Source organism: Venturia canescens, chromosome 4, assembly GCF_019457755.1.
Source record: "Venturia canescens isolate UGA chromosome 4, ASM1945775v1, whole genome shotgun sequence".
Classification (NCBI taxonomy): Eukaryota; Metazoa; Arthropoda; class Insecta; order Hymenoptera; family Ichneumonidae; genus Venturia; species Venturia canescens.
The window spans coordinates 18,878,783-18,898,782 of NC_057424.1; the positions used below are offsets into that span (position 1 = coordinate 18,878,783).

Consider the following 20,000-nt stretch of genomic DNA (forward strand, 5'->3'; position numbering starts at 1 on the left):
TCATACCGATGCCGTCGCATCACAAGCGAATTGACCAAATACTTTTTAGTGTTTAAAGTTTAAAGTGATCAGTTGCCTCACTGCGAGGAGAGATCACTAAAAAGCAGATACACGTTTTTCTCGGGGACACCCTTGTATCATATATATTTATATAGGGAAAAACAAAAAGGGACTTGTTTCAAGCTAGTGACAAAAAATGAAAAATATGTGAAAAAGCGAGGCACCGTGCTATAATATAAGCTCATTTTCATCCCTGAACGAACTAATTCTATTATTATTATTGTTATCATTATTACCCATATAATTTTTAAGCGTTTACGACCTACCATACCACTACGAAGTTCTAAAGTTTGAAATTACCGGGCATTTTTGACCGTACACGTGATAATAAATTCCACCACATGTTTTGGTTGGATGATAATTCCGCGGCGTTGCCCGCGGTGCGGCTAAAAAGACGGTTAGGGACATTGACAACTCTGAGAATGCCTCTGTATTATTGAAGTCAGCGATGACGACAACGAATAAGTCGTCAATTGCTTAATTAATAAGTAATCATCGAATCGACAGTGCTAAATATTGATAAAAGGTTCGAGATTGAAGAATTAAACAATAAATAAATAAATATACATAAAGCTACCGTAAAATGTGATTGGGAAGGAAGGAAAAAACAAGAACAGATTCTCGTGTTGAGGTTAAAGATAGTGATGGAGAGGAACAGATTTTTACAGTTGGTAACCCACACATCACATGAAACTGTTTGATGAATTGAAATGATGCCGGAATTCCCCGTTAAATAATAGTAAATGTGTGATTTTCATGGCTCCAAAGTTCAGTATTGATAATCTCTGTACTATCAAGTAGAAACCGCGACCATCATAGAGATGGAATACGCGACGATACTTGAAAAATTACAACTGAATTATACAGTTTTGAAGGGAAAGTTTTTGCGCACATCGAAGCCTTACATCGAAAATCGACCTGATGCGCTCGATGATTTGAAAAGTTATTATTCAAGTGTAATCAATTCAGCACGGACTTCTGATTACATAAATAATCTCGAGAGTTTGTTGGGAATATTAGAAAAGCGCAATGAACTATCATACGAAAACATCAAGCCATTGATACACATAGAAGCTCGTTACGTGAGGAGTCCCGAACTTGGGACGTTATTAAGGAATTATGAGGAAAATATGCACGATTATCCTGTTGTGCCACTTTTCAATGTTTATGATTTATATAGTGGTGAGTACCGCATTGGAAACAGAAATATATCAGAAAGTACGAGTCCCATTGAGTTCGCGTTGGTAAAAAATAATCAACTCATTAATCGCACGAATCATGAAAAAAAAATCTATCGCGACAAAATCAACGTTGAGGCCGTTTCGGAAATCCTAGGAACAAAGACATCTACAGAAGAGGCTATTTTCTTTGACGACACGCATTTTTTTTCTTCCCATAACTCGACGTCTGATGTGTGCGACTCGTACCGTTGTAACATTGATGACATAAACGCTTACATTGCTAAAACTCGATGGCGAACCGCAAAATGGGCCACCATTACACTTTTACTCACTTCTTTAATGGCAGCAATATTAATCATATGTTTAATAATACTGTCCAATGCACAATCGTCAGAACAATCCTATGAGAGTCAACAGGGCTATACTTCGGGCGTCCAGAGTAACGCTCAATCAGCCGGTGGTTCTAGTCTACAAGATCCAATGACCATCTATTCCACCACTCTATCGTCCTTTCATCTCACAATACCAGCTCCCGTACAAATAACCTCACTGCCGAATTCGAATAACGAGGATTCTCGAATAGCAACTATTGGTAAGCGCCAATTTCTCTCTCGATCAGCGTCTATTTGTAGTAGAAGATTTTTTTGTTCCGTGTTTATTCAATTTTATACTTAGTCGAACTAATAATTTTCAATGATTTCAATCATTCGGCTGTTTATAACAAACTATGAAGCAACGATTGATGCTGATCCTGACATTTGACACTTTCGGAATAAAAGTTTATCGATAAAAAATTGATAGAATATCAATGATCTTTTTCGATTAGTATTTCCTTATTTTCTTTCCTTACAGATATATAGTATATTTAGCTATTACGAAATGACTATAAATAAAATGAATTCCTCTTTCCTCATTTGAATTTGTATCGTTTTGGTAAAACAAACTTGAAATCTCATCAGTCAAATTCAATTGTTCAAAGCTATTCCGATTAGTTGAAAAAAAAATGGTTGCACAAGCAGCTCGGAGGTGATCCAAATGTCTCAGAATTTTTCAGTATTCCTCGAAGTGAGCGACAAGCTTGGACGTCACTGGCGCGATGTAGCACGTTTTCTTGGTGTGACGGAACATGACATCGATGACATTGATTATCAGCCCCAATTACCTTTAAAAGAAAAAGCTCTCAAGGTTAGTATGAAATTATACATGCATCGCAAAGTAACTGCGATCCCACAAAACGCATCCGTTTGCTATAGTCGATGACTAAATTCTAGGCTTTCACAAAATTCCAATCCAAGTCTGATCCTCTCGAATGGAAACCGCGACTCCAGCGAGCTTTGGAAAAGGCGAGAAGACGAGATCTGATGGAAATGGTTGAAAAATTGTTGTCACAGCAACATCGATCAGCGTAATAGATCCGATAATGGCTAATAACATTTTTACATTACTAGATATTTCTTATTTTACCCATATCGATGAAATATTAAGAGTGCGTACACTGTGTTTGATTCGTTCATGAGCGAATAAAGCATCAAATTTTTTCATGTATCGTATACGTTTATTTATGAAAATGCGAGAAAACGTACAAATTATCATGAAACACCCTTAACGGTATGCCCATAAAGTAGAAACACAACATGAAATTATTAGAGCAGCCCGCACGTTTTTTTCGTGAAACTATAAGTATTATATTTTATACACGTTGATATTTTTTTATTTTATTCAATTCTCACTCCTTCACTTCTCCCTCGCTTTTTTACTTTGCACTCAGTACTTATGCATAATAGATGAATGAAAAATTCCATTTGTAATACATGTTGAACATATCTCGATGAAAAAAAAAGAAAAAAAAACAACCATGTAATCCAACACCCGAAACATTCGGAAAAGAGTACACGATTAGGCGCAAAGTGTAAAAAAAACGAAAAAAAGTAATATTTTTCTCTCAGTTGTTTCATGTTTTGTCGCGAAGTCGTCCCGCATACAATATATATTATATTTTAACGTCTTGCCACATAATTGCCAGCAGTTACTCATAAATTTAATCTGGTTACCGATGAGGAGATAAAAAAAAAGCAAAAAAAATCGATCTTCGATGATAATGAATAGTGTTAAATAAGATCGGATGAAAATGTACGACCAAGTGTTAAACTTGATAAATATTTTTCGTACTACTTCCCGATTTCACCATGGTGTCATTATGCGCCTGATAGCCTATTGTAACCTTGGAGGCAATCCTCAAACGTTCCTTCAATTTGCGTCTGAAAAGTGAACGCCAATCAGTAAGACAAATTTCAGCAGGAAAAGACAACTTTTTTATCATTTAGAGAATAAAATTTTACAAGATTGCAAAGAGAAAGAGGAAAACAGTTGGAAGGAGAAAAATTTTGAAATTATTGGGTCGACCAATATTTTTTTGGAGGATCGTTGATTCGTAAAATTTGTGTAAGGACTTACCCAATTTCTATAACGCTTTGGGATCTACTAGTATCGGCTGTCCAGATACCTAATTTATCACCCTTGGTCCGTACATTAACTACTGCTCCACAAATATCATCGGAGTAACCGTTGAATGCTTCGCCTATCATGCACAATAATATTTCGAGCCAAAAGTGATCGAGATCCGTGTTTCTCTGCTTCTTTTCCAACTGCAGTAGCCATCTACCTCCGCGCTTGTTCGCATCATCCTCCCACATAGGTTGGATCCCTTGTTTGAACAAACTGTAGTCGCTCCCATGTTTCAACTCAGACGCCGGTTTTATGTGATTGTATAAACTAAGTTGGACAAATAATCAATTACAAAAATTGATCGATCTACTTATGAAACAGTTCTGTATTGTAGAAATGCATGCAGAATTGTAAAAACGAACGTGATATGAATAATATGAATAATTTATTTTGCACCTCCAAAAATCTTCGGCTGTATCAAAACTGATGATTTCACGTTGGCTTTCTTTCCAACTTTTGTTTCTATCAGTCTCATAGTACCACAGTGTCCATGTATTTTGGAGAGGATGTTTAATGAGTAATTCCGGTGGATATTCTTCGACGCTTGTAGCTTCCTGCTCAGTCTTCTCTATCTCCTGTTCAATTAAATACAATTCGTTACATCCGAGACACAAGTTTATAATCATCGACATAACTGTGTTTGTTTGTCAAATTAGATCTAGATGATGATTCCTCTCAAAATTTAAGGCATGTATAGCATATTCGAGTTGAACAGTAATGGATCTCTAATACTTTTGAATAGAAACATAGAGATTCGTGTTATTGGATATTTTATTTTATTTTTCAAACTTTGTGATTTCTATCAATCTATGGAATTAAAAATGAGAATAAGCATTAAGAAAGAATAGATCCACACTACTAGGAATAATAAGGGTTTCTGCATGGAAGGAAATTTATAGAATTATGAAGAAAGACAGATTGACATTTCAGAAGTGATAATAAATTTTTAAAAGCTTCGAATTTGGTAAAAAAACGAACAGGTCTGCGGACAGCTGCTCGGATAAATCTATCAAAATACAATGAACAAAAAGGAAGGAAAAGGTTAAATTGCAATATTGTAAAACGTTCAACCGATTTACGTGTTTAACCTACAATATTCATAGCGGTAATTTCTGATAGCATAGTAACCCCAAAACGACAAAATGTGAACGAAAATTCCGCTGAAATTTTCTAAATAACGCAGATTTAATAAAGCTGAGAGTTGGAGAAAATTTCGGTTAATTTGACAGTGCCGGAAAAGGCCAAAACTCAAGAGTTACATGCCCTTATGTAGAAAGGCAGTGACTAAAGTACTATAGAAAAAAGGGGAGAGAGGTGGGGACTTGCGATCAGAAGCAGCCACCATGCTGGTATCTCCGAGGTTACAAATTCAACTGTTTGTAATAACTATGATAAAGTTAGTAATCACACGTGTAAATATTTAAGTATTTTATATGGTGAAGACAATGAGAATCAAGGTCGCACCTCAATTTCGTCCGCGTTATTTGTAGCCATGTCACACACAGTAAGGTGGTAAGGAGGAATAACAAGCACACTTGTTTTTTTTTCACTGAACGAGGAACTGGGGCAGCCGTACCGCTCGCACAAACGGCCTCTACAGTCTACGGCCGAACCAGAAAGACATCTGTCGGCGATACCGGTGAAATTTTTGATTGAAAAAATTTCATCACACAATTTTTCTTCTCCGTTTTACCGGTTTTTCGAACGTTCTATATTACAATTTTTTCTCACCGAGTAATATTTTTTACTTTTGCAAAAAAAAGTGTAAGCGCCTTTCACAAGAATCGAAAGACAAAGTGAGGGAAAAAATAAAAACACGAAGACGATACTCGTTCTTTCTCAGCCATGTCAAACACGCTCAAAATTATTGTGACTAATTTGCCTTTGCCTTATTTTCATTTATTTTTGTAGCATTGAAGAAGAATTTAGTATGTTCTTGAGGTTTATATTTTTATATGTATGCATTTCTCTTGAGCAATTCCACTGTAGGTCCATTGCTATTTTTTTAACACCATTTTTTTCAGGCTGTATTCTTTATATATGTACAGTGAAATGATATTTGGAAATTGATTTATAATAAAAGTTTGTAACGGCAAATGGTTATCTATAGTTATTGTTATTATATAATTATTAGTTTGATAATAATAATAATCAGTGTAACATATTGCGTATGTGAAAAACTGAAACCCTAAATTACAAAGATATTATTATATAAATACAAGTAAAAGCGGCTTCGCCATGGGCGGGCGGCAAGAGTAGAGGGTTGGCATCCCTGTAAATGTCAGTCAACCCTCTATCGTCAACAGACGCCGCGCCGACGCGCATCCCCGTCGGTGGTGGGTCTCCTCCCCTTCGGCATCGAATATCACCCCCCCCCCCCCCTCCTCTTCCCCGTATGTCTATGTTATTTTGTGTAAGCGTTATATCCCTGTATGTCCTAGCTTCGTCGAAACGTATAAACATAAACAATAATTGATTAAAAATAGAAGCTTTATCTCATTTATTGAATTTAAAAGATGAACAGAACGGTAAATTAAATTCGTTATTATTTGTTTACCTCGTACCAGAGGCCTATTTGCCTCATCCATGTGCGTCTTCAAATTTTATTTGTAAATATTTTTTTTTTTTACGAATACAACGCGTGGTTGTCGTTCGCACTTTGAGGTTAGATTGTTTTATTAACTTTATTTGAATTAACTGTGTTTAAAAACTATGGATAATCGACGTCAAATTCTGGTACTCGTTGCGGTTGAGGGTGATCTCCATATTATTGTTATAGAAAGAAATGTTATATCATTGTAATAATATATCGTGACTGTCAATTGTTAACTTTTTGAATTCGTACCTGTGACAATGATTTTACGGAAATTATGATAAAATAGTGAAGGAACCTGTAATTGTGAATTACACTGTTTATAAATCTTAAATTCCCTTGATAGAAAAAAACGTTTGTGCAATTGATAATTTTATAAAATAAAGAAAAAAAATATAAATTGATGCACTCATCAATAAAAAGTGTTTCTCTGATCCATGACTTATATGAATCATATAAATTGATAATGAAAAAAAATATAGTATTTTTGGTGTTGTTTTTTGACAGGCCTCGACTCAAGAGAATGGAGAAATGAAAAGCAGCTTTCAGCAACAGCTAGAAAGCGGATTGAGTTACTCGTACGAGGGTTCTCATGCAATGTACTCTTCAAATACATCAGCGCCTTCGAGCGTCAATCAACCATTGCCGGGTCAACCACCGTTACCACCTATGCCACCTCCCCCAGGAGCTTTGCCTCCTCTTCCTCATGTATTTCACATTCAAACATGGGCGCATCCTCCTCCCCCACCCTGGCAATGGATAACTCCGCAAGCAAGTGCTTTGCAGTCCCAAACTCAGAGGGAAGTGACAAACAACGCTTACCAGCGAAACGCTGTTACACGTAATAATTATGCCCGGCGTGAGAGATTTAATCAGACTCGTAACAACGTTTATGCACCAAGAAACACATTTCACCGTAATAAAAATCGCAGACCCCCGCAGCGCTATGAACAACAAACACAGCAACAAGGCCAATTCGATTCAACCGCCTATTTTGGCCAAACTCTAAATGGCGCTGTTGGTCTTGAATGGCAAAGGAGCAATATGAATGCCACTGCCAATGCAGCTCAAAGCGAAGCCATGACCAACCGTACACCAGCCTCGATTTCAGCTCATCACATGACAGCAAATTCGAGAATCGTGGCATCGCGTACTGACGATGAAACTACTGACCAGGGCATCAAAATAATTTCCGTACGTATGATTTCTCGATCAAATTCGAGTATTGAACAAAAAAAACCTCTGCTGGAAATAAACTTTTGAGTGGTGCCAACCTTTTTCATTTGTTGCCATTCAAATTGCTTGTGAAAAATCTTTTTCATATAACGCATCATTATTCATTCTTGTCACAGCTGAAATATTCTCAATTCCTTAGTTTGAATAATTCCATTATAGTTGTGAACGGATAGAATAATGCTTTTGTTATGTTTCCTTACGCCACAATATCTGATAATGAATGCGAAAACATTGCAGGAGGTTTCGTTGAAGAAGAGCAAGCAAAGAAAACCAATGTCTCAAAACTATCCGAGTCGGCCGTGGAATCGAGAAGACGCAGAGAGCGCTTTGCAGATCGAAAACGAATACAACAAAACGATAAGAGCGCAAAGTCTGATCATCAAATTCCCGGATCCCGATCTCAACAAGGATATTGTGCGAGAGTTCCATCCTGGTATACAAAATATACATTTCCAGAGCCCGAGTGGACCGCGATATTGCTTCATACAAATGGCGGAGAATGTGAACATTGATAAAGCGATCCGAGAACTCGAAAAAATACCTTTTGGTGTGGGTAATCTTAAAGTTGAGAGAAAGTCGTTGAGGGACGAGGATAACCCAATGCCCGAAGAAATTGATCCCTACACTCTTTATGTGGGTAATTTGCCCGAATCTGTCAATGTTAACGAAGTCAAAAATAAATTCCCTACAGCAGCACGGGTTGATGTTGGATATGCCCAAAAAATGCGCAATACTCGGTAAGCTTTCTTTTTCTCGTTTTTTTTTTACTCCTTTCATAAAATGATGCAGCTTAAATCATAATTGAATATTTTTTCTCCCAGTTACGCCTTTATAAGGTATACGAATGTTGAAGAATCAATAGCAGCATACAAACAAGCTCACGATTTAATGTGGGACACGAGAAGTATTATAGTGAGATTCAGAAGACAACGAGGCAACACGTGTTTGCCAGGCGAACCAAAAAATAACGGCAAAAAAATGAAAGAGGAGCCGGCGAATAACGAGCAAGTCCCGAAGGATCGTGCCAATTGCGTCAATAGTATGAAAGGGCAACATATTTCGAGACCGTCCACAGTTGGTAACGAGTGTGAGAAGAATTCTGGTACCAATCGACAAGACATTTCGGCACCACCAACGATTTTAGAAAAGCAGACGAATAACTTGCAACAGACGACAAAAAACGTTCAGGTACTCTTTAAAAATTATTTTTTCGACGGTTTTTTTCCCCATTAGCCTCTGTTCTTTCTCTTTAGAACAAATTTGGTGTAAAATTTTGAAGGAACGTCATATGGAATTCGTAATTGTGAACAAACGAAAATTATTTTCTCTAGCGTGCAGCGATTGTCGAATCACCGGCATCGGTGAACGAAGCAACGGAACCAGCTATTCAAAATGAGTCAGTTGCGGAAACGATTATGGTAACCGAAATTAAAGAAGAGCCCGAGGATTATGATGATATGGAAATGCCGTATATGGAAGAGGACGATGATGATGATGATGATGACGATGACGATGATGAAGACAATTTGATGGGAGAAGAAGATGATCTCGAAAATGATTATGTCGGTGACGATGTCGATGACGAGGAAGAGGACATGTTGAACGAAAGCAGTTTAGCCCAAAGACGAGAAAAAGATTTAACAAATTCCGAACCATCCGACGTAAGTAATAGTCTAAAGAAAATGTGAATCAATCGTTCATTTGACTGTTTTTCAAAATTTTTTCCTCGCCGATAAAAAGTAAACCGGATGAGACGCGAGCGATAATTGGATAAAACAGTATCTTATTTGCGAGTGGAAAGTACATAGTCAAAGAACCTATCGGTAGAGTTGAGACCGAAAAGCGTGGATATTAAAACGAGAACATTTTCTATTTCCGTATTATTCTTTTATCATCCGTCATATGGGAGTTAATGAAATATTTGTTTCGATTATTTACAGGAACTCGATCCAATATTCGGTGAACTCGAAAATTCTATTCCTCGTGATATCGAGCTCTGAATTGAGCTGATTCAGCGAGTATTTTATGATATCACTGAAGCTGTGAAGTACCTAACGCTAATACTCTTCAGTGCGTAGCTTGTAAATATGAATTTATTAGTGAATCGTCATCGTACCAAACGTAATATTGTCTCAGCCATTCCTCTTAATTTAAATATGATAATGATAATAATTGTAATAATGATATCTACGTAAGATCATAATTTATGATAGTTGAACATGTATGAATTTAATTTATGACAATGGAGACAGCAATGTTTAGTGATTTCGTCGCGATTCCTTGAATTTTCAAAACTTTAAATAAATGTATAACGCGAACTTTTATGTTTCTTGTAAGCAACAGAGGATATCCAAAAGCGGTTAGTAAAAAAATGTAAGCCCGAGGTGTCGTCAACCATGTAAACCTTTATCGATCACCATTAAAAAAGATGTTTATTTTGTGTACATATTTTCGTTCAGTTCAAATTTCAAATATGGATCCCCCTATCATTACGCATTCTTTTTTCTTCCACATGTACCGAGTCCGATATATGTACATATGACTGCATATGTTTTCTAATTAATTTCGTCCATTAGCTACAACAATAACCAAGCGTCAAGGTATTATGTTCACATAACCTGCTATTACTTGCATAATTGTTTATACATAATTTCATAACTGAAAAAAAAATTATTTTGAGTACCACGTAATTTGTAAATCTAATTGGAAAATGAAACAATTTTCTACTGCTATTTTGAACGGGAGGACGACGAAGCGCGAAAAGAAGCGAAAAAAAAATTCCTGCCTTTGTAGCATCGTGCGATCATGCGTAACCACGCGTAACGGAAGCTTCTCCAGAGCCATCTATATCCTGTTCATACTATCAAGGCGGCAAGAAAGCGCGCGGAAATTTTTTATCCCTCGTTTACCACCGTGCATGGTGTGTCCGTCCGTCGCGTGTGCGCGCATGTATTGCGGCGTTCGGCGAATCTTTTCACAAGACAATACTTGTTGCTCGGTACTGAACGGTGTTAGCTGTAGTGATATTCTCTCTTGAATATTTTCAATTTTGCATAACTAGTACACGAAAACCGCGTTGTTCTACTGTCTATTACGGTGCTTCGTGACGTTCTTGTCTATTTCTTTTGCTCGAAAGTATATTCAAAACAACGAAATCAAAATGTTTGAGGCACGATTGGTACAGAGTTCGATTTTGAAGAAGGTTTTGGACGCCGTCAAGGATTTACTTACTGAGGCTACTTTCGAGTGCTCTGACTCTGGTATTCAAGTACAGGCTATGGATAACGCCCACGTTTCTCTCGTTTCTCTTAACTTGAGAAGCGATGGATTTGATAAATACAGATGCGACAGAAACTTATCGATGGGAATGGGTATACCAGTGTAAGATTTTTTTCTTATTGATGCATCGAGGTTATGATTCCGATGATTCCCCCCCCCCCCCCCTCACTCTCACCCGGAATTGCTTTGTGTTTCGTATTGTTAATGATATTTTGTTAAACACAGATAAATGCGCTATTCTTTTTCTTTCAACAAACCTTCCAATTTTTCATTATTCACTATAACTAACGCATAATCATACACATTATTAAAATTATTTTGTTTGAATATATTTGAATTTGAAATTTTTTTGAATTGTTGAACAGCCGGATGAAAAATTTTGATAACTATTTCTCAACCAAAATAGAGTATACTTATTTTCCTCACATTTCTTTGCTACTCGACAATGAAATGTATTTTTTGTTTCTTTTATTCAACAGGATGTCAAAAATTTTGAAATGCGCCGGCACGGATGACACGGTCACTCTCAGAGCCAATGACAATCCTGACAATATAACTTTCATATTTGAATCGCCAAATAAAGAAAAATTGGCAGAATATGAAATGAAACTTATCAACATGGATCAAGAACATCTTGGAATTCCTGTAAGTCGGCTTTCATCCTTAACCAATTTTATTGAACCGAATTTTTTTGAATATTATTAGGATCAATTTATACATCAAACATGAATATTTTATATTGTATTACCGGTTTTATTTGATTGATACAAATAACATGGAATGTCCAGGAAACGGAGTATGCATGCGTTGTGAAAATGCCGTCTCAGGAATTTGCCAGAATATGCAGGGATTTAAGCCAGTTTGGAGAAGCTATCACGATTGCTTGTACCAAGGAGGGAGTCAAGTTCACAGCCAGTGGAGACAGTGGATCTGGTATAATTAACTATGCTTTTTTTTTTAATTCAATTCCAATGGAATATGAAAAGTTGAAAGAGTAAAAAAGATCTAATTTAAGTGAAATCATCCTGGTGTTAGCCATCAAATATGGCACTCCAGCAGTGCGATCTTCAAATTTTCCAGTCGTTATTTTATAACATTTCTTGTATATATTTGTCTACTCTTTTTTTGAAAAAAAACTTTTAATAAAATATCGAATTCGCGCTTCATTAAAGGTCGTAAGACACAAGATTCGGAAAAAAGTTGATAAATTCAGTGCGCACAATTCATTAACGCGTAGTGCCCAAATTTTTAGAACGTAGAGATAAAAATACGAGAGAACGGATGAATTTTAAATAGTGTACTTTCTTTAGACTCACCGCAACTGTATAAAACTTTCGAGGTACCTTCATCTTCCACATAGATTTTTACTAATGGTAATGGTGCTCTCAAAGACAACCAGTCCCGAAATTTCACTCGGACAATTGACACAGTTTGAAGAATATCTTGATTGTACTCTCCCATCGCGCTCTTCCTCTGTATTTACTTCTCGCCTATCGCGTGATGAGAACGTGAAAATAAACAAAGAAAAAAATGTTTACATGTTCGCATTTGAGAAGATTTCTGATTGCCGTATTTGTATTTGAATTCTAGCGAACGTTAAATTGGCCCAAACCGCCGAATCGGAGAAGGAAGAAGAAGCCGTTGTAGTAGAGATGCAAGAACCCGTAAAGCTGACTTTCTCCTGTCGTTATCTCAACTGCTTCGTCAAAGCAACACCGCTCTGTGCTCAGGTCCAGTTGTCGATGTCGAGCGATGTCCCGCTCGTTTGCGAATACAAAATCGGCGAAATCGGTCACATAAGATATTACCTAGCGCCCAAGATTGACGACGAAGAAGACAACTGATTACCTCCAAAGTATTCGCGTTATAGTTTCGAAGCATCAACAGCAAACCCATCAAACAATATTCTAAGGCTAACGATAACATGTACATTATTCTCGATAAGATGAAAATCCTTTATTTTTCCACGCGTTATTTAAAAAACCCATCGGAAAACATCCTTCGTCGTTGTTGGACGGGATGGGAAAGGTATTATTCACGCTCGTTACTTCGTTCATTCATTTCGATACTTTGAAGATAATATATTATTATTATTCAAATTTTACATTTAAAAGTTATTTGGCTCGTCACAGTTCTAGCGCAACGTAGAATTGACACTAAAATTCGTAGGATGACATGTTTACGATTATTAAGAAACGATATTTTTTCTGGTTTTTTTTCTGCCGTGTCCGTACACTAATTTTACATATGCCATCGTCTTGGTTTCTTCTTTTTTATTTTTAATAGAGCGATTGCGTCTGTAATGTGTAAGAAAAAGTAATAGATTTTTTAGAAAAAAAAGGAACAAACATGTTTTGATAAATTTTCGAATGTACCTTATTTTTGCATCCTACTTTTAAGTCAGAGTTCGAAAAATTTTTACGAATATTCCTTAATTCTCGTTCCTATATATATATATATGTATGTACGTACGCGTGTGTTGTCCGCGCGGGCATGCGCGCGTATGATTTCTTGTACAGAGTCAAACGATAATTCAATTTACCTTGAACATCTTTGAATTTATAGGATTTCAGGAGAACTAATCCTCGAAGTCTAATCGATGGAAATTATTTGATTCCATACCGAAATATCTCGAAGATGTTACGTTATCGGATGAGGTTACAAAGACTATATATTAAGATGATGGATCAGTCGGTAATCACAACCGTGAGTGCGAGAGAGATAGCTGCAAATTTTGAAAAGGAAATTTTCCACATCGTTCGTCTGATGGAAAAAAATAAAAATGTCATCGGATTTTTGCGATCGTGCTGAATACGATGACATTTTTATTATTTTAATCGGACGAACGATGTCAAAGAGTTTCAATTTCAAAAATTTGACGTGTGATTACCGACTGATCCATCATCTTAAAATGGAGAGTAGGGGGAAATTGATGGAATGAATTGGGAGACAGTAAGTATGTAACGAAAAGTGTTGAATCCTCCACACGGGAGTTAATCAAGTCCGCGATTATCGTCGGTCGATGAAAAGAAAAAAAAGGGAAAAATGATTACCTTTAGATTCAATGATATTCAAGCGGTTAGAATTATTGCCTTACTCTCTATATACATACGTATACGTATCAGCTAGTTTAATATAAAAATACATAATTAGCTTACGAACTGGGGGAATAAGTTGGCTATCGTGATCAAAATAGCCTAAAAGTACGTACTTAATATCTCGCTTCCGTTTCGATTCTCTCGTATTTTTTTTTTTTATTTCGTTTATTTGGTTATGAATTAAAATTTAATAATTTATCGAATCAGTAGATGTTGATTTAAACGCGGAATTATATTACATTTATCTTTATGTCTCTCACTCAAATTATCTTCACGCGGCATTGGAATCACACTCGTCCATTTCATTTGATCGTATTTGTCTTTCTCGCCATTGTCCCTTAAAAACATGCATACTCTTAAGGTACTCTTCTATTCAAGCTAAGTAGATCTTTGGTATTTCATTATGTATAATTACGTTTGAGACAAACGAAAAAAAGTTGAGATTTTTTTTTCAATTTTCTTTTCTTTTTTTTGCAAAATTATGGACAACTCAATTGGTATTTTGGCAATAGTCGTTCAGCCTCTTCGATTTGAAATTCATGGTTATTGCTTCGTATCGAGAAAAAACCCATAAAATTCCAGCGTTACGTTATTTCCTGTTATCTTAATAGCATCCTGTGGATGAATAATTGAAGAAGTATCGATAAGATTGTTTATATTTGATAACTGGAATGACACCAGGTGCTCTTTTCGACTCGGTGGGTTTTTTTTAACTTTCTTCAGATCACTTTGGAATATTTCAAAGGGTGTGTGAAATTAATTGAACCAAATGGTTTCTAATTATTTGCATAAGTCCTGAGAAAAACGTACTTTGATTCTGCTTAATTCACGTGTAACCAGAGACGAGGACTCATTGATAAAAATCTACTATTCATTTCATTTTTCTTTCGTCATTGATTATTTAATAAAAATCACTTGTGATATTTTCTTGCTGCTCATGTTGACTCCTACGCTTCGTTATGATTCGAATGGTACCGCCCCCTCCTCGCCCTCCGCGCTTCAACACATGCGCGGTATTACGAATCATTATGACGATAATAAATGTCATTCTGTGCTGTTTGTTTTGTAGAATTACTTTCCTTTTAGTAGTAATGAAGAAAAATTATTTACATCAGAGCGAAAAGAGTGGAAATATGCAGCTTTAAAATAACAAAGATTTTTAAGAAATAATTTACAACAATTCAATTCCGTAAAACTGAATGGAAAACCTTTTTGTTCGAAATGACGAGAACTGCGTTTGCTCAAAATATACTCGCTTCGTTCGTTCGTTCTCTCACATTTGCTCTCTGCCTTAGTCTAGGACGCATTTGACAACGATCCTTCTCATGTTCTCCGGGTACGGAGGTATCGTACGAAGAAACGAGACGAAGATTTAGCCACTTATAATTGTAAATAAATTAAGAATGGGCTGAGGGATCGAGTTCCCTCGGAAAATTCTTACATTGAAAAAAAAAAAGTGTTTTTACAACTTTTTACAAGCGCGCTAATACGATCGTATCATGTTGAACGTAGGAAGATACACAGTCGTCGGAGTGTGATAATGAGAATGAAAATCGGCACCGACGCCGTATGACTCGAAACAAGCATTGAGGGGTATGAAGTTTTTACTTTAAAAGTTAATGACCAACTAAATTTATTGTCTATGTTGAGTGACGCGGCACTCGGGGGACACGTAGGAATGTAAACGGCAAATAATTTTTCAAGATGACAAGCATCGACGCCGTATTAAGCAGCAAAATAAAAACGAAAAAGAAGATAGGCTTTTTGAGAAAAGTTGTAAAAACATGTTTAAAAGGGTACTTATTTCTCCGACACTCGCATGTCGCACAGCATCATACACGCTGTCATTATGTTGAGAGGATGACTAATTTACAACGTTTTCTTGTCCTCTCTGGTCGGTAGTAGTCCGACAACGCCTTGCAATTGAGCTTTTTTCTTTGTTGGTTAATTCATAATATTTTTTGGTATATGTAGTTTGTTTGTAGAAAAACGGGGATGAATCGATTTCAAGTTCTAAGAGGTCTAGGAGTTTTTGGTACCGTTACTCCCGTACAGGCTGGGATGGACGAATTTGTCGTGTAACGTTCGCAAGTGCCTCAAAAGATTGCTCTTAACGTTGAAACCTTTTTTACAGTAGGAACAGAGAAACGGTTTTTCTCCTGTGTGCGTTCGTTGATGTATCACCATTGATGCATGACTCGGAAATACTTTTTGGCAAATGTTGCACAACTTTTGATGACTGTGAGCTCTCTTTGGTTTCGGTGGTGCCGAGTTGTTCATCAATGCTAATTGTTCCTCCGTGTGTTCCGTCTGAATGTGACGCACCCATTCCTGTGGCGTTGGGTACATGTTGCCGCACAAATCGCACTTCAAAGGTGGGAATTCTTTGCTGTCGTCGTCAGCGTCACCCTGATGGAGAAAAAAAAACAATTTCTGGTGGAAAGCTCGTTTTTCGGAGTCCGAGAAAAGAGACTCGAATTCGTAGAATAATAAACCTTTCGTTTTTTTCGTCGATTTTCCGTCATGTCGGCGTGAGTGAACTCGATATGTCTGACCCAATCGGAGGGTCTGTTGAACGTTTGACTGCACATGTCGCAGGTGAGTGGGGTGTATTCCTCTTCTTCAATGTCACCATCCTCGTCCGCGCTGTGCACGATTTCCTGAATAATTCAGCCCCAAGCGTCATTAATTTCTGGCTTTTTTGTATTCGAAGCTGCGTGCTATTTATTTAACAAACTTACGGGCTTTATGTCTATCTCGTGATCTATCGTTAAAGATTCCGACGGATCCATCGATTCGTCCCAGTCTATAGGTTCGTCCTTCACCAATAATTCCAAATTCAACTCCGTCTGCAAATAAGTAGAGATTATGATTCAACGAGAAAGATACCAACGCGGAACGAAGACAAACGCGTGCTCAGCTATTATACGCTTTGGATATTCCCTCATTTTCCATTTTGTTGATATATAAAAGTTGATATATAAAAAATGAAAAATCTTACGTTGTCCCCAACCTCGCTCCTCGACTTGGTCGATTCGACGTCGCTATTCGTGGCCCTTTTTCTCTTTCCGCTTGTCTCGAGATTTTCTTTGTTCTTGCTCTGCTCAATGAGCTTGTTTTCCTCAAGGGCTCGTTGCTTCGCGTCGTTGCTCGCATTATCGCTCATTTTTTCCTCGGCTTCTTCCGCGTTGTTTTTTTCGATGACGGTTTTGCCCGCTGATACCGGCATCGAGAGTGGCGTTGCGAGCGTTGTCAAGGGGCTCGTCGCGATCGAAGGCGAGTTCTCGGGGGTTTCGACGTTCGTTTCGACCGCCGGCTGTGGCTGATGCTGCGGCTGCGACTGTGGCTGCGCTCCTGCCAGGGCTCCTCCGACCGTTTCGACTATTTTTTCTGACTGCACAGCCGGTTGTATCAATTTGATTTTTTGCAATTGACCAGGTATCGGTTGTTGTTCCCTCTTGTCGCGCTCCACTTTTTGATTGTTCGATTGTATGTTTTCCTTTTTGCTGCTGCTGCTACTGCTGCCCGCGTTTGATCTCCAAAGTCCGCGTACGCGCAGTATGTCCCCGGCTTTGAGCACACCCTCGAGCTGATCGTTCGTAACGGTCGCCTCGCCGCTGTACATGTATTGGATCAAAATCTTCAACGTACGGTAACCAATTTCCGTTGGCAGTACCTGAATTTAAAGGAAAATTTTTTACTTGGACGGAACGAACGATTAAAACGAATTTTTTCACCGACACATTTTCGCTTTCGTGCACTTTTTTTTTCCTAACTCTTTGGCCAAAATCTCAAAGGGAAGGAAGAATAATATTCGAGGAATACTCACAACGATTATTGGCGCGTTCGTGTTCGCTCCGAAGTGGCACGTTTGGAAGATGTGACTCAGATAGGAGGAGCACGCGGCGAGGACGAAACGATGAGCAGCCACGTGCCTGCCGCAAGACGTCGCGAGCAGCACGTCCGCGAAGGACTCGGAATGTAACAAAGTTGCTACCGAAGTGTGAAGGTGAGCTCCGTAGCTGTGCCATTTGAGCTGATAATTTTCTGAAGCTGCGATCGCCATTTTTTCTGAAATTAGTCAAAGTACGAGTCAACCTCTATTGTACTCGGCGTAATCTTTTCATCTGCACACGTTTTTTATCTCTCTTTTGTAAATATTGATATTCTAAGCGACAAAGGAATAAATTTGCTCGCCAATCGCCATCAGGTTGCTTTCCTTTGTGATTCGACGAATATCCACGTATTAATAATTTCCGATGAGTTTGGTAACCTACAAAAAAATTCAGACTCTAAACGCGGAAGAAACAAAGGATCTCAATAATGAACATCGAACGTAACGCCATCGTGAAATAACAAAGAAAAACCACTCAAAATGGAGAATGAGACGTTAAATTCTCTTCGTTAAATAAATGAACGTCGAAGAGAAGTTCCATGACGTTTTATAAGGCTTCAAAATGACAAGCAAAACTAAGAAATTCGAATTTTGTTCCGGATTGTTTTTTTGTGATGTCGGATTAATTCACCGTTCGATATCGCACGAACTCGAGAGTAATTATTAATTTTGAGAAAAAAAGTGAATTTTTCTATTTTTTGTTAATGCAAAGAATCGCGAGCAAACCACGATCGCAGCTTCACTGCGGTTCACGCGATTGCGTATGTATATCGATATACACACGCAGGTATGCTTAGTTCTTAGGGTTTGTAATCGAATTGACGCTCGAACCCCCGACGAAATCACGCTATTGCGACCTTGCAAATGACGCCCTCGAGAGAAACATTTATTTTTGCGTATTTATTCCTTTACCGCTGGTATAGCTTGTCGTTTTTCATTTTTACGATGCCGAGACGCGCGCGAAAAGAAACTGAGACATCGAGTAAACGTTACATCGCTTGTCAACGATTTGTCATACTCTCGTGACGTTGACGCCGGTTCAAACGCTTTCTTCCATCCCATTATTTTATTGACACAGCAAAATCCGATTGCGAATACGATGTTAGTTCTCATTCGAATGTTCAGTCGAATTTAACGATGCTTTGTCTGGCGAAACGAGGTCCGAAAGAGTCACACGAATGTTGATTGCAATTCTCGAAATTCTCGAGATACTTTGTATTGGATTTCTTTTGTACAGTAATTTTTTTCTTTATCCTTTTCAATTCAAATTGTTATTACAGTTGTAGAATTTCATCGTTTATGACAAGCGAACAATGTAATAAATTGGAAAGAGAAGAGAAATGGAAGAGGTAAAGATATATATTCGGAAAAAAGTACCCGATGACATGTTCGCAGTTTCTCCCGCTCTCCGGAATCCGCTCCTTAAATTCTCACTCGTATATTTCCACCCCACTCTTTGTACTATGTCACCACCGAGATTTTTGTCTTCGTCTCGATTTTTACCGAACTAGAATAATCACACTGCGTGCACTGCTCGTATAGTTTGTCATTACAATCGAATACCGAAAGATCCGAGACAGCCGCCCAATCGACAATATTTCCGTCGCAAAGTTTTTAACGATACATCGGATGCGTAAACACCATTATAATTTCGTTTTTACTCACTGCTTGTACGAACCGATTACATTGCAATAATAGACCCGTGTGTATGCATGTAAGTGTATGTGTGTGTGTGTGTGTGTGTTTTGTGTCCGAGAGGAAGAGAGTGAGAGAATCTGTGACGTTGGATACAGGATTTCAGTTGACCGGCGAATGGCAGACGATGAAAAATATGAAAAAAAATAGCTCAATGTTTAAAACGAATATGTTGTATGGAAAATGATTTTATAACACCACCACGCGTCGCGGTGTTTTGAAAGGCGCTTCGCGAACGGGGCACGGGGCAGATATGAGCATCGAACCGCCTCGTAGGGGCCTAAAAATCGATATTTCGGTCTTTGCTCCTCCATCCTCGGTGTGGCAAACGACTGGGTGTGTTAGTGCGTGCGTGTGGCCGTGTGTGCAGCACTGTCGACACGAAGAGGGAGGTAGGGAGAGAGAGAGAGAGAGCGCGCGAGTACGAGGGAGAGCGAGGGTAAGGGTATTTGAGAGAG

General features: G+C 37.9%; 5 protein-coding genes across 9 annotated transcripts; 3 read left to right on the top strand and 2 right to left on the bottom strand.

Moving 5' to 3' along the window:
• Nucleotides 1-469: 469 nt before the first annotated feature.
• Fadd (fas-associated death domain protein) lies at nucleotides 470-2,782 on the top strand. Its single transcript, XM_043418163.1, has 4 exons — nucleotides 470-1,242; nucleotides 1,636-1,833; nucleotides 2,296-2,426; nucleotides 2,513-2,782. The coding sequence occupies exons 1-4, from the start codon at nucleotides 882-884 to the stop codon at nucleotides 2,648-2,650; spliced, it is 828 nt and encodes a 275-aa protein (XP_043274098.1). The 5' UTR covers nucleotides 470-881; the 3' UTR covers nucleotides 2,651-2,782.
• Nucleotides 2,775-12,319, bottom strand: LOC122410122 (eukaryotic translation initiation factor 4E-1A-like). Of its 3 annotated transcripts, none has more exons than XM_043418167.1 (4): nucleotides 12,171-12,319; nucleotides 4,143-4,321; nucleotides 3,696-4,013; nucleotides 2,775-3,499 (listed from the first exon to the last, which is right to left on the bottom strand). In XM_043418167.1, the coding sequence occupies exons 1-4, from the start codon at nucleotides 12,210-12,212 to the stop codon at nucleotides 3,385-3,387; spliced, it is 654 nt and encodes a 217-aa protein (XP_043274102.1). In that variant the 5' UTR covers nucleotides 12,213-12,319; the 3' UTR covers nucleotides 2,775-3,384. The 3 variants fall into 3 exon arrangements, with proteins under 3 accessions (XP_043274102.1, XP_043274103.1, XP_043274104.1); XM_043418168.1 differs by lacking the exon at nucleotides 12,171-12,319 and adding an exon at nucleotides 5,211-5,365; XM_043418169.1 differs by lacking the exon at nucleotides 12,171-12,319 and adding an exon at nucleotides 4,839-5,028.
• Pof (Painting of fourth) lies at nucleotides 6,119-10,019 on the top strand. Of its 3 annotated transcripts, none has more exons than XM_043418151.1 (6): nucleotides 6,119-6,274; nucleotides 6,847-7,533; nucleotides 7,813-8,312; nucleotides 8,397-8,763; nucleotides 8,907-9,236; nucleotides 9,516-10,019. In XM_043418151.1, exons 1-6 carry the CDS (start codon nucleotides 6,263-6,265, stop codon nucleotides 9,573-9,575), a joined length of 1,956 nt encoding a protein of 651 aa, XP_043274086.1. In that variant the 5' UTR covers nucleotides 6,119-6,262; the 3' UTR covers nucleotides 9,576-10,019. The 3 variants fall into 3 exon arrangements, with proteins under 3 accessions (XP_043274086.1, XP_043274087.1, XP_043274088.1); XM_043418152.1 differs by having other exon boundaries at nucleotides 6,124-6,410; XM_043418153.1 differs by having other exon boundaries at nucleotides 6,152-6,159.
• On the top strand, nucleotides 10,502-13,216 carry PCNA (Proliferating cell nuclear antigen). The gene is made up of 4 exons (XM_043418164.1): nucleotides 10,502-10,956; nucleotides 11,334-11,499; nucleotides 11,643-11,787; nucleotides 12,445-13,216. The coding sequence occupies exons 1-4, from the start codon at nucleotides 10,736-10,738 to the stop codon at nucleotides 12,696-12,698; spliced, it is 786 nt and encodes a 261-aa protein (XP_043274099.1). The 5' UTR covers nucleotides 10,502-10,735; the 3' UTR covers nucleotides 12,699-13,216.
• Nucleotides 13,217-14,098: 882 nt separating this feature from the next.
• LOC122410115 (zinc finger protein 432-like) lies at nucleotides 14,099-19,846 on the bottom strand. Its single transcript, XM_043418155.1, has 6 exons — nucleotides 19,225-19,846; nucleotides 17,782-18,023; nucleotides 16,954-17,628; nucleotides 16,694-16,801; nucleotides 16,448-16,612; nucleotides 14,099-16,361 (listed from the first exon to the last, which is right to left on the bottom strand). Exons 1-6 carry the CDS (start codon nucleotides 19,232-19,234, stop codon nucleotides 15,975-15,977), a joined length of 1,587 nt encoding a protein of 528 aa, XP_043274090.1. The 5' UTR covers nucleotides 19,235-19,846; the 3' UTR covers nucleotides 14,099-15,974.
• Between the last annotated feature and the right edge of the window lie 154 nt (nucleotides 19,847-20,000).

Coding starts and splice junctions, on each gene's coding strand:
- Fadd (XM_043418163.1), top strand. CDS start 882: ATGGAATACGCGACGATACTTGAAAAATTACAACTGAATTATACAGTT. Junction 1,243..1,635: donor TGTTTATGATTTATATAGTG/GTGAGTACCGCA, acceptor CACAATCGTCAG/AACAATCCTATGAGAGTCAA. Junction 1,834..2,295: donor TTCTCGAATAGCAACTATTG/GTAAGCGCCAAT, acceptor AGAATTTTTCAG/TATTCCTCGAAGTGAGCGAC.
- Pof (XM_043418151.1), top strand. Junction 7,534..7,812: donor AGGGCATCAAAATAATTTCC/GTACGTATGATT, acceptor AAAACATTGCAG/GAGGTTTCGTTGAAGAAGAG. Junction 8,313..8,396: donor CAAAAAATGCGCAATACTCG/GTAAGCTTTCTT, acceptor TTTTTCTCCCAG/TTACGCCTTTATAAGGTATA.
- PCNA (XM_043418164.1), top strand. CDS start 10,736: ATGTTTGAGGCACGATTGGTACAGAGTTCGATTTTGAAGAAGGTTTTG. Junction 11,500..11,642: donor AAGAACATCTTGGAATTCCT/GTAAGTCGGCTT, acceptor TGGAATGTCCAG/GAAACGGAGTATGCATGCGT. Junction 11,788..12,444: donor CAGTGGAGACAGTGGATCTG/GTATAATTAACT, acceptor TTTGAATTCTAG/CGAACGTTAAATTGGCCCAA.
- LOC122410122 (XM_043418167.1), bottom strand. CDS start 12,212: ATGTGGAAGATGAAGGTACCTCGAAAGTTTTATACAGTTGCG. Junction 4,014..4,142: donor ACAGCCGAAGATTTTTGGAG/GTGCAAAATAAA, acceptor TGTCCAACTTAG/TTTATACAATCACATAAAAC. Junction 3,500..3,695: donor CAAAGCGTTATAGAAATTGG/GTAAGTCCTTAC, acceptor TTCACTTTTCAG/ACGCAAATTGAAGGAACGTT.
- LOC122410115 (XM_043418155.1), bottom strand. Junction 16,802..16,953: donor GGAGCGAGGTTGGGGACAAC/GTAAGATTTTTC, acceptor ACTTATTTGCAG/ACGGAGTTGAATTTGGAATT. Junction 16,362..16,447: donor ATCGACGAAAAAAACGAAAG/GTTTATTATTCT, acceptor TTTCTCCATCAG/GGTGACGCTGACGACGACAG.